The sequence below is a fragment of the Nymphalis io genome, chromosome 17, assembly GCF_905147045.1.
Source record: "Nymphalis io chromosome 17, ilAglIoxx1.1, whole genome shotgun sequence".
NCBI lineage: Eukaryota > Metazoa > Arthropoda > Insecta > Lepidoptera > Nymphalidae > Nymphalis > Nymphalis io.
In genome coordinates, this window is record NC_065904.1 from 454,809 (window position 1) to 468,019 (window position 13,211).

The 13,211-nt window shown below is 32.9% G+C and overlaps 1 protein-coding gene across 1 annotated transcript in view; it reads left to right on the forward strand.

Annotated features, from left to right (window-relative positions):
- Positions 1-12,648, forward strand: part of LOC126774949 (protein prickle-like) — a 141,926-nt gene extending 129,278 nt beyond the window's left edge. The window contains exon 6 of the mRNA XM_050496624.1: positions 10,655-12,648. Within this exon, the coding sequence (XP_050352581.1) occupies positions 10,655-11,692 (1,038 nt within the window). The 3' untranslated portion in view covers positions 11,693-12,648. The remainder of the gene's footprint in view (positions 1-10,654) is intronic.
- Positions 12,649-13,211: the final 563 nt, after the last annotated feature.

The window sequence follows — 13,211 nt, forward strand, 5'->3', positions numbered from 1 at the left end:
CGATTGTAGTTATGATGTAACATATAAACAACTACATAGTAATATTTCGCCATGGCTCACGTTTGCATTACTGAAATTTTTATTTCGTGAACTTCTTTAACAAAATTTAATGGAAAAGTTCGTTAACCCCAACAGTTGCGAGCCAATAAATCAAACTGGCTTATCAAATTGGTCTCAAAAGGGTCTTGGTAAGTGGCCACGGGGAGGAAACAGCCCCCCACCGGAAACGATAAGGATTTAGGCCGAAAGGGGTTAACCCCCTTTCAAAAAGCCTTTCTAGACATAAATTTGGCAGCGCCGTAATTGATGGCACCTAATTTCGAAGTAGCAGCTATAAAATTGCTGGTTTTTTTAATGAAACCAGAATTTAAACACTAACTTTAGTACTTATGAACCTTATCGGTATGAGTTAATTTTGACTATTAATTTTGTTAAATTTTATAATTCCTTATCATGAACATGTTTTTCGTAAAATAAGGTGTAAAATTTAATTAAAAATTTGATATTCTAATGAGAATATTTAAAATACAATATGCTTTACAAAGGCATTTTTTTTGTTTTGGACAACTAAATCATAAATAATAAAATATAACTCTTAATATATGAACAAAATTTACTCTACAATACTTACAATTAGAAATGTATAAATAAATGTGTACATATTATATCACCAGTTCGGATGTAGATATAGTTAATTAAGTTATATCTAGAAGAACACTAACAATAGTTACTATTTTTGCAAATGAACGTCATATCTCTATTAAATTTTCAATCATGAAACGTACATTGTGGTGGTGCCTGATACTAAACAAGCAGGCACTTTAAAATAACATTAAACAAATTAAGATAAAATACACAACAGCTATGAACAATACGACTATAAAGATACAAATACAAGAAAAAGTATATATATATATATACTAATTGTCATAATTTAAATTATGAATTATATTGATTATATAATATGAAATTAACTTTTAAATAAGCTTCGAATCTATTGACAAACGCAACAGAGTCTGTGATATTTTAATATAGATTTCTCATCGCCAATTTGCCATGTGAAATATATATATTTTTTAATTTAATCAAGTCCTGTTTTGTGTTCCAGGTACAAATAATAATGCAAATTGCCATTTAAATGATAGCATGTAATTATGCAATGTCTTGTATCACATGTCACGGTTTTTAACACTTTTAACGAGCGACAAGTTTCCCGGAAGGAAAATTATTTTAACTTAACAATTATTAATGATATACAAACAAGTACATGCGAGGCAGTCATTTAACAAAATTAAATCACGAATATAACTTGGAGAGTCATATTAGTACTTTTATATTAAACTAAATACATTTCAATTTGACATGAAAGTTAAAAATCTTGTTTATAGATACTATGATTGAGTTTTATTAAAAGTCAAAGTAAAAATTTACTTCATTCAATCGGCTTTCACGAGCACTTTTGAATCATAGTTTCTATTGTAAACTGTAAAATCCACGTAGAATACTCATAAGCATACTAGCATACTAATAAGCATACTTTAACAACAATTACATCTGCAGCCTATTACAGTTACAATAACTTATTCCGACACTGAAACACACTTATTAATCATTCAAAAACAACCCTCGTAAATTTCTAACGCGCGGTGCTTACCGTTGTAAGTTGATTGATTTTAGTTTGATATATTATTTATAAAATCAGCGTGAAATAATTGTGTAATTCGAAATTATTACTTACCTTTAAACATAAACCGTTCATTTTTACGTAAAAAATTAAGTTTTTAAGAAAAAAAATTATGAAAAAAATCACATGAACGATGGATTTTATAATAGTTTTTGATTCTAGCAACACATATTGTAAATATTGTATTAATGTTTATTAAAGTAACAAATCCACTACTGGGCGCGACGTTTTCATTACCTGCCGCGCGCGAGCTGAACTATTGTAACGTACAAACTCAGTAGCCTTTGCCCGGGCTTGTACCCACTCTTCGGTTAAGATGTCTCAAAAAATTAACTAGGTTAAATAGTATGTGCAAACTTAGTACTATTTATTAGGCATATAAACGTGTCAAGTTACGGAACAATAACTTAATTAAAATCGATCTGAATACCAGTTTTGTCTGCTACCGTTATAATATTCTTATTTACGGTGATAGATAGGAAACAGCAAGGCCGGAAGGCTTTGTGCGGGCCCGCCTGTGTGGGTACCGACTCATCCACCACTCACCATTAATTGTACCGCCAACCATCAATATTTCGCATTGTTGTATTCCGGTTCGAAGGATGAGTAAGCCAAATTACATATACATCCCGTCTCAGGAAATATATAAATATAATCAGCTCTATGTCACCAGCGGTACCTCCTTATTTTATTTTTCTTCCAGAGGACGGCAATTGCAAATCAACGGGATAATGCTGCTGGTAACCTAAATTGTGATAAAAAATCAACACCGTAGGAAATATAATTTGTATTGCAAAGCGGACGTAATATCTATTTTATACTTAGGTATATATATATATTTAAATGTATTCTTTAGAAAAACAGTTTAAAGTCTTCTCATTCTATCATAATCTTACTAATTACTGCGATGATAATGCTTACAATAATTAATTACAGTATAATTATATAATACATAAAAAATATATTATTTATTTATTTAAGACAACTTACAGCAGATACAATAAATTTACATTAAAAATAATACATTAAAAAAACGTTAAATATTCCACTAATAATGGGTCATAACATCACATTTAGAAAGAAACAGAAACATAAAATCAATATATACGATATTACTATCCTAAATCTTAGTATCTTACTTTTTTTTTATAGAATAGGAAGGTGGACGAGCATATGGGCCACCTGATGGTAAGTGGTCACCAAACGCCCTTAGACATTGGCATTGTAAGAAATGTCAACCATCGCTTATAGCCAATTCGCCACCAACCTTGGGATTACTAAGATTTTATGTCCCTTGTGCCTGTAATTACACTGGCTCACTCACCCTTCAAACCGGAACACAACAATATCAAGTATTGCTGTTTTGCGGTAGAATATCTGATGAGTGGGTGGTACCTACCCAGACATTTCAATAAATTAGACTAAGAAATATGTGAACAGTTTCAATGCTTCTATCTGTATATTTGGAACGTTAACAACAACATTCATTCAAACCTAGTGAAAGCTAATAAAATTGTTAAAAAGCAGCCTAAGGATTGAGATTTACATTATATTCTTTGAATCGTTTATTTAATCTCGAAGTAATGCAATTGTCAGCTTCCTAACAAATCCACGTCACGGAATTCATGACTTTTTTGTTAAATCTAGATTAACAACTGTATGTATGTATATTCCACTTCTATTGTTTAATAAATTAATTAAAATATACTAATTTTCCTGAGAAATTTTAATGAATAGTCACTTAAAATATACTGACACTTTGTTTGTAAAAAATCGAAACGCGGGCGATATTTCAATCATAAAACATTACCCCGCTATTAGAACGGCTAGCCTAAATTAAACACCCTAGATTTGACCCCACGCACAAGATTATTAATTTTGATTGGCAGTCGGTGGATTAACGTGGAATAATTACTATATTTTTATGAACTTTTATAGTTTTCAATAATTATGATGAACTAGTTGTAGATTAGTCCAATTGCAAGTACTTCAGGTGTTATTTGAATATAATTTCACTATTTACATACAATGCCATTATTATTATTATTATAATGCCATATTTAATTATAAAAATGAAACAAATTGGAACTCTAACTATAACTATATTTTATTAAGCGATTGCACAATGTTTATTTATAGTGTAATATATCATTTCTTCATTTCTAAGAATTTTACTTAAATGCATAAAAAGCAAATAACGACATTGTAACGTATTAAATTAAAAAAATAACTATCATGTACGACTTTCAATAAGATGATTCAAAGCTTGTGCAAATTACTTTTATAAATAATACATATAACCACTATGTAATATTATTTATTTACTTATATATAATATCATATCAAGAATTAAAAAAACTTTGATATGACTAAGAAATATTTAAAACGATTAAAAAAAATGTAGATTTATTAATTATAAACCAGGGGCTTCTCAAAATCGCCTATTACTTTATAAAATTAGCTAAAGCTTTAACAAAGAAACAAACATTGTTTTACGAAATAGTATAGATTAAAATAACAATAATATTACTTATAAAGTTTAATCCTTTACCCGAACGATTCTCATGTTTAATTTTTACGATATATTATGAATATTTTTCCAGCCGTGACAGATTACCGTGCGGACCCGCCCGTCCTCGCGTGTCGACGTGCGATAGCTCGCTCGCCTTATAATCGTACAGCACGCGAGCTTCTCGTGACTTTATTGACTGACATATCAATCTACCTATTTATTTAATCATTTATATTATCAAGCTGAAAAAACTCTCCAAGTCTCTATGGTTAAATGTGATTATTTCAGGTTATAGATTACTTGTGGTTATTGATAAAGATTATAAGCTTTGTAACTTCACGCGACGACCTTAAGGAGCGGAGCTGTAGCCATAAACCTTTGCTACTGTATGGCTAGTTTTTTTTTATATTAAGTAGATATGCAGACGGACCAATTTGCTACCTCATGGTAAGTGGTTCGTCCATAGACATTGGCACTGTAAGTAATATTAAACATTCCTTACATTGCCAATCCGCTAACAACCTTGGGAACTAGGATGTTATGTCCCTTGTGCATGTGACACTGCCTCACATGGCCCTTCAAAGGGAAAACCCATAAATATATTAATTTTTTTTTAATGCAGTACAAATCATGACTATATGGAGTTTGTTCGATTCTCTGAATATAAAATGAGCGAGATTTGTTATCATTAATAATTTATAATTTTCTTTTTTCATCATCATAAAATCCACTTGGAATCTAATACACAAAGTTATTGGTTTTTATCTATAAAAAAATCTTAACAGATTTCTTCGAAAATCTTGTAAAGCTGACCCAGATTTATCCTCTTGTCGTATGAGAGCGTAGTCCTCTCTAATTAAAAGAGCAGCGAAATAAAGAATATATTTGCGTTTGCAATAGTGCACTATAATATAATTAAAAAACTACCCTAGAATTAATTATTATTTATTAAAAGTGGCCGCCATAACCGTCGTCTGTCAAGTGGAGATTATCAATCGATCTTCGATTCGATTGTAATTGATTAATAGATTTTAATAAATCTATTATAATATATATTTTTAAACTTAGTTTGATAAAATTATTTCTGTTTTAAGAGATTACATTATTATTATTATTAGACAGCAGTACTTGATATTGTTGTGTTCCGGTTTGAAGGGTAAGTGAGCCAGTGTAATTACAGGCACAAGGGACATAAAATCTTAGTTCCCAAGGTTGGTGGCGCTTTGGCTATGTAACCGATGGTTAACATTTCTTAGAATGCCAATGTCTAAGGGCGTTGGTGACCACTTACCATCAGGTTGCCCATATGCTCGTCCACTTTCCTATTCTATAAAAAAAATCACGTTGTAATCTGCGGAAGTGTCCGACCTTTAAATTTTCACTAATTTTTTAACTGAAATGTCAAGGGGAGCGGTACTGCAGCACACCGTCAGTATAGTCGGCGTGAATTTTATATAAATAATAAATTACCACTAAAAGCATTTCCACATAACATACATATAAATATATATTTTTCGATAGACACTTTTTATACAATATGTTATTACTAGCCACCAGATGGCGCTGCTGCGTTTCAATAGCATTGAACCGATCACAATGACTTTGAATATAGGCAGAACAACCTTTGGTAATACTTTATAATGTGAAAAGCCAAAAATACTTTCAAAACACAACATTTCATACATATATATATATATATATATTGAATCAGTCAGTGCGCACACATCAGTGTGCGCACGCAGTGCGTTCGGGGCTGGCGCTATCCTTTCGCTGTCTCTTGGTCTCTTTCTCTCAGAGACCAAGGGAGTCGCTCGACAAAATGATCACACGCGCTACTGACATACTCCTTTATATTTTATATTTCCATCAGTCGGCTACATAATAAAATAGGTACCCGACTTATATTTTTCAACACTTGACGTCTGACAACCTAACAACCTACATGACACACATCACGTTGGTGGTGTTGCTATTCTAATAAGTGACGTCATATACCCGCTTAAATTTATTATCTTTGACATATATATATATACACAATAACATTCTTCAAGTATTATCGTTAATATATATTAACAATAACATTCTTCGAGCTCGAAGATAAAAACTTATATTATTTATATTCCACCATGAAATTGTACGTCAATTATTGTTTCCCATTGTACCCCATGCCATTAAGATACCATAACGTGGCAACAAGGCTATCTGACGGAAATGCGGCTGCACTGCAGACTACGCCATTGTATCAAATTGTCAATGAAATTTATTTACCACGAATTTTAGGTTGTTGGTTAGGAATCTTACTTAGGTTGGGTGTACAGTTAATTAAGTGATAAAATTAATATTATCCAATCGTAAATTGTCATTCACTCACAATATTACGTGAATCCCATTATTTTTAGGGTTTACGCCTCTTTAATTGTTTTCAATATTTAGTAATGGCAACTCTAGACCTTATCAATGAATTGTATTGTAACAATAATAGAATGGGTTTTGGGTGCAAACCTATATTATTAAGTTTTCCTGTTGTTAAAATACATATGTACCGTAATAAACACGATTATGCAATTAGACTTTCCTTATTCAACAATAGTTTCTGCCCGCGACTTCGCTAGCGTATGAGGGGAGGTGTTAAATAAAATATCCTTTTGTGTACTCCTGACTAATTTATATGCAAAATTTCATGATGACCGGTTGAGTAATTAAGACGAGAGAGCGTAACAAACAAACAAACTCACTTTCGCATTCATAATTCATAATATTAGTAAGGATAAATATTATAGTATTCACAATCGGCTTACTGCGCTAATGATTTAATTAATAACATATGTCTTACTGATGGGCTCCACCGCTGTGCCGTCCCGTACCTACCTTCCGGTGTAGTGTAGTGTAGTTTGACTGTAAATCAACTTCCTGTCAAGTATGATTTTGATTTAAAAAAAGTTGATACAGATTATATACATAAGTTCGTGCGTTATCACTCGATTGAGTAATACATAGACGCAGACATTATTACAGTATTATTACAGTATTCTATGTATTAAAATTAATGAATTGTAATTTTAATCATTTTACATAATTACGTAAATTTGTAAATTAATTATCATAAATTATGCTTATATGATAAGAATATATAGTACAGTACAATAAGCGCGTGGGTCTACTTAGTAATCTAATATTCTATCACCAATTAAGGTTCTCATGCTTAGTAAAAATATATCTCGCAGAAAGTTCTCGTGTGAACGGTGAATACGGTATATATTTGCATGAATAATTCGTTAAAACGTCAGTAATGTCACCCTTAAACTTACCACAATAATGGCGATGCACTCGATTCCTTCTATTTATTGTATATTATTCATCTAAATGGTTTTATTGGTATTTATTTAGAAGGCAGACGAGCGAATGGCCTGATTTGTCATTTGCAGGTATGTGCATTATCATCTCGCCCATATTTAGTGGAACAGTTTACACCTACCTTGACTCTGAACAACGCTCTATCGCGGACCACAGCAACCATCTTTAGAACAGTAGAAAAGTATCTGCTACTATTATTTTGTATTATATTCTTAAGTCTTGGTGGTGGTATGGTTTTATGCAAGCCCGTAATACCCAGTGTTGTTGTATTCTTATTTGAAAAGTGCACAGGCACAAGGGTTATGACATATTTCATAGTCTAATATTTCTTCCAGCGTAGATATCTATAGGCGGTGGTGACCACTTAGCATCAGTGACCTACCCACCAGTTTGTCTAACTTATACTATAAACAAATGAAAATTAAATTTATCAATAAACACAAAACGATTAAATAGTCATTAAATTAAAAAATAAAGCTCCTTCCACCATTCGACATGCTTATAAATACTCACAACCGTTAAAATAGTTCAGTGTCAAGTTAATCATACATAATTACGTTGTAATTGCTATTTACATTAAATATAAGATTTTTTATCGAATCATGCTCTTACAAGCAGTTTTGAAACGTCAAACAATTAGCCGACTCTAGTTTAGAATGTTTGTTTTAACAAAATTAACAGTAAAAACTCACGCAATCTTGTCAAAATATATATTTTTGTTTATTTAATTTAACCAGATCAAGTTGACTTCAATATATGTTATGGTCTTAGAAATATATAGCTTATTTTGGAGGTTTCTATGTGTAACGTGGGGTTAAAAACTTCTGACGCAAATTGTTGCTCAGGACACGTGCACTGAACGTGACCGCGGTATAATTTTTATTATATTCTAAATACTATACAATTGGTATCTATTAAAATTACTAAACATTTCCGTATTTTAAGTGTAAAAAATTCGTCTAAATAAGGTCGGCGATAACACACAAATAATCAAAGTCAAAAAGAAATTATTATCAATAATAAGAAAATAGGAAAAACAATAAATATGATAGATACTTATCTATCTATTAACGTCCGCGTGGCAAAAGTGTCCAAGTGTGATTCATAGGAATTCCAACGCACAAGTCTGTCACGTGTGTTACGTAATGCGACCGTGACACCTGGCCCGTGTTTAGGAAACATCCTTGACAATAGATTACGTAACTAGGTCACTCATTTTAATTATAACGTCTCACATGAGCTGTGGAATAGTTGAAATTCCTGAATCGCATCACGAGGTATAAAAATATTTAATGTTGAGAGTTTAATGTGATACTTGTACTTTGTTACGTAATCGTGGATTTCAAACAATTGTTGTGGTAATGTTATGAAATATCTGCCACTATTTTATTTTAAGTTAACGACGAAGGCTCGCATACAAATGCCACCCGGGTGGTATTTACCTTTACACACTCAATCTATCTCAATCTATTATCTGAGATATATGTCTCCTGTGTAATTACTGATTGACTCACTTTCAGTCCAGAATGCAGCCATGATTTGTTTAGCCAAATTATTGATGTGTTTGGTGGAAAAAATATTGATGACTGAGTGGCATTCACCAAGATGATGCGGCACAAAGCCGTGTAATCATCTCTTCACTTAGCTTTTCATTTTAAATAAGTGTATATAGACTAATTTTTAACAATTATTACCATTTACTCCAAATAAAACGCCAAGAAATCGAGACTATCTGGTCCACATGTGCTTAAAAATGTATAGTTAAATGAATTGTTGAAATTCAACAAAAGACAATAACTGTAACTGAGGTCGTGATAATGAGGTAGATAAGACGGCTCCCAGGGTAGGCAATTGAATCTAGTGAGAGCCTGATGACCTGAGTGTAACCTAGGGAATTCTTAATATTGCAAAATTCACTTTGTTCACTGTGGATTATGTAAAAAAATACTCCCAGATGTCGACTGATAGATACTAATATGATAACATGCTTAAACACTCCTCTATATTTACCATTATTTCATTTTCCATTTATTCTAATTCATCGCGTTCATCCAGGAAGAGTACTAAATAAAAGTTTGTATGCCTTGTATTAACCAATATTTAAATATTAAAAGATAAGTACTTTAAAATTACATACACGAAAAATATCAGTAATCGCTATTGTGTAAACTTTTTAAATCGAAATGAAGATATATTTTCTATTCGATATTTTAACAAATTCATCTCGGTTTGCTATCACCACATCGCTGTTGCACTCTAAAAGCCGAGAGTGAGCGCCGTCCGTCGCCAACCGCCCAGCGTAGATACCGTTTTAAAATATTAATAACGATGTAGTCCACTAATGAACGAACAAAATGTAACCGCGGCGTGGGAACACCATTGTCAGACCACTTTCCTGGGGTCGAGCACTGAACCGCGCTGTGATAACGTATAAAGCCCAATTAAACTTGTTTATCCGAGTAATTAATTAAAAGGCATCAGTGCTGGGACGAATATGGATTAATTAGGCTGAGGTGGCGCCCGCTTCGACTGAGATTTGAATTAGAAGATAACTTTGTCGAACGTGTTTAATTGGATTTACAAATTTTAAATTGACAGATATGATTTCGTTCGTTTATATTTTTTCATTGAGAAATTTTAAACAGCTTTTAGTACTGAATAGTATTATTTTTCGATAGTTAATGATGTTAATCATGATACAACTTCAATAATATAAAAAACCTATTTTACCGAAATGGTTTCCTTTATTTAATATTTTAAATATATATTATAAACTACCTAGCGGATAAAATTTCAGGAGGTCTTTGACCTAATTTGTAAGACTTCGTGATAATTATAATTAATTTTATTTAAAGAGCATGTTAAATCGTATGATGATATATCTTAGTAATTTATGCAATCTTTTTTGTTACTTGACTCTAACGTCTTTCATTATCTGTTGCTTAATTGTGTATGACAAAATTAAATAGTTTCTAAATATTGCGTAAAAAAGTTCCCAATGTTTTTGAGGTGATAATTAAGGGTATATTTATTCAAATTAAAATCTACTGTCACACGACAAATCCGTTACTAATACATTATTAATAGTAATATTTCTTTCACAGATTATCCTTGCCGACGAATGCACGGAAGCGGAAGGAAGAGCGTGGCATATGAAACATTTCGCTTGCGCTGAATGTTCACGACAACTGGGCGGACAACGATACATCATGAGAGAGGCGAGGCCTTATTGCTTGCCGTGCTTCGATAATTGCTTCGCGGAATACTGTGATGCCTGCGGTGAACCCATCGGCGTCGACCAGGGTCAGATGTCCCATGAAGGTCAGCACTGGCACGCCACGGAACGATGCTTCGCTTGCCACACGTGTCGGGCCAGTTTACTAGGCCGGCCATTTTTACCACGTAAAGGTGCCATCTTCTGCTCTATAGCGTGTTCTAAAGGAGAACCGCCAACACCATCAGATTCATCGGGACCAGGACCTCGTCCACCTAGAGTACCGAGACCGAGAAGAATACCTTCCCCGAAGTCCCCTACAAGGTCTCCCCAACGAGGGCCTTCGCCTCATATAGATGCAGATTCTGAGCCGAGCGGGTCTCTTGCTCCGGAATCGCCACCACCTCACCCACCGCCACCACCACACGCTTGCCTTAGCTTAGATAGAGCGTTAGCGGACTTAAGGTTAGAACAATCTATAACTGAACACCAAATACAACCTACACCAACTTCTGAGGAAACGAAAGATTCTCCAGATTCACATTGGAAACCTCCACATCCAGTGGAAGCGCAGACTGTAGTAACACCGGGGCATTCTACGTCTATGCCCGAGTTAACACTTGTAGACGGGAAGAGCTCTCAAAGAAAACCAAGAGGTGGAAGAACAGTTAGGTTTTGTGGTGATGACAATGAAGCTTTCGAACCAGATGAGCCAGTTCGGAAAGAAAAGGCTAAAGATGAAGATGCCAGTAGCTACTGTAGTACTTGTTCCTCGTCGTCGTCTTCGACGGAATCTTACACATTGCCTACGAGAAGAGCTTATGGAGGAGTCAGGATATCGTATGTACCAAACGACGCTGTGGCGTGTGCGAAGCGAGAAAGACAAAGAAAAAATGCCCAGCACGATAAGAACTGCATTATTTCGTGATCCTGGCTTCTAATTGTGCCTCCACAATCCTCCTAGTGACAGCAACCTCCGAGCGAAAGACTGAATTTTTGATAGTTTTTGTAGCCCCTACACGCCATAGTATTATAATAGCATATGTAAGAAAATGTCTTCCTTGGATACAGAGTGTGAACAAATAACGTATAAGCAGCTGATGGCACCGCCCGACCTCGTGTCACCAATAATGTTGTGACACACAGGCGGACGCTAATGCCATTTTATAAAAGGCCCTAAATAAGGGTTCGGATAAATTTGTCTCACTATAATTTCACACTTAATCCGTCGATGGATGTCACGTATTCACCGACACGCACCTTTCCTTTTGACGCATCGAGAACTATTTCGTTGTTTTTTTGCAAACATTCAATATTTTGCAAAGGGGTTTAATATTACGACCTTGGTGGTCGAGAGAATCAGCTTTAATATACCGAAAATATATATATAAAGCTTGTTAAATTAATTGACATATCTATGCTTATACGTATTATCATATCGTGTTTGAAAAACTTTTTATTTAGGACATATCCCACTTTGCCACGTAGCCGTAAGTGTAAGTAAAAAGAATAGCGTAACTTAAAGAGATCAGTACAAAATTCCCTAGCATTCATACATTTTTGTATGAAAATGTGTGTTCAATTTGTACATATTGTATAAGATTAGGTTATATGATTGCCTTACGTGCAAACCGAGTTATTTTATTGTAAAACACCAGCTGTACGACATCGTTGAGATGAAGTAAGATGTTGAATTATTAATAGTTCTCAACAGAACCGGTTTTTATAGAAATTGTTTCGACTTTGTGTAGTTCAGTCGTATTTATATCCTATCAACGTACGATATGACGATTTCATATTTATGTATTTATTTTATGGACCCTAACGAATGATCGGTTTAAACTTTAAAATAATCTAATAACTAAACATTGATCATATAAAACGCAAAATGCAATTTTTCAATTGCATTTAATATATGTTTGCTATAATTACAATTAAATGATAGATAATCAGAAATAGTTTGTTCTATAATCAGAAATTTATATTAAAGAACGACAACAATAGAAATTTTAAATGACATCTTACACAGATAACAAAAAATTCAGACGCATTTTTTTTTTTAATTTATTAAATAAAAATCATTTTGTTTATGAAATAGTTCATGGTCCTTTATTAAATTTAACATAATTATGTATTTGTTACACTTTATATGATAAAAGAAATCGTTATCAAAACCGAAATTAAAAATGTAAAACGAATGAACCAATGTACGTAAAGTTTTTAAGTTATTTGTAACAAGAGAATAAAATGTTTTTGATAAACTAATCTCTATTTATTTTTTCCTTATATTTAAATATAATTAATATATTACTTTTTATTTTACATTTAAAAAAGATTATCTTAATTGTTCATCTTAAAATAACCATACCAACTTTGTGTGTTCTAGACATAAAACTTTAGAAAAGACCAATTTATGGAGTAATTGAAATGAAATAGGAAGTCTAGTT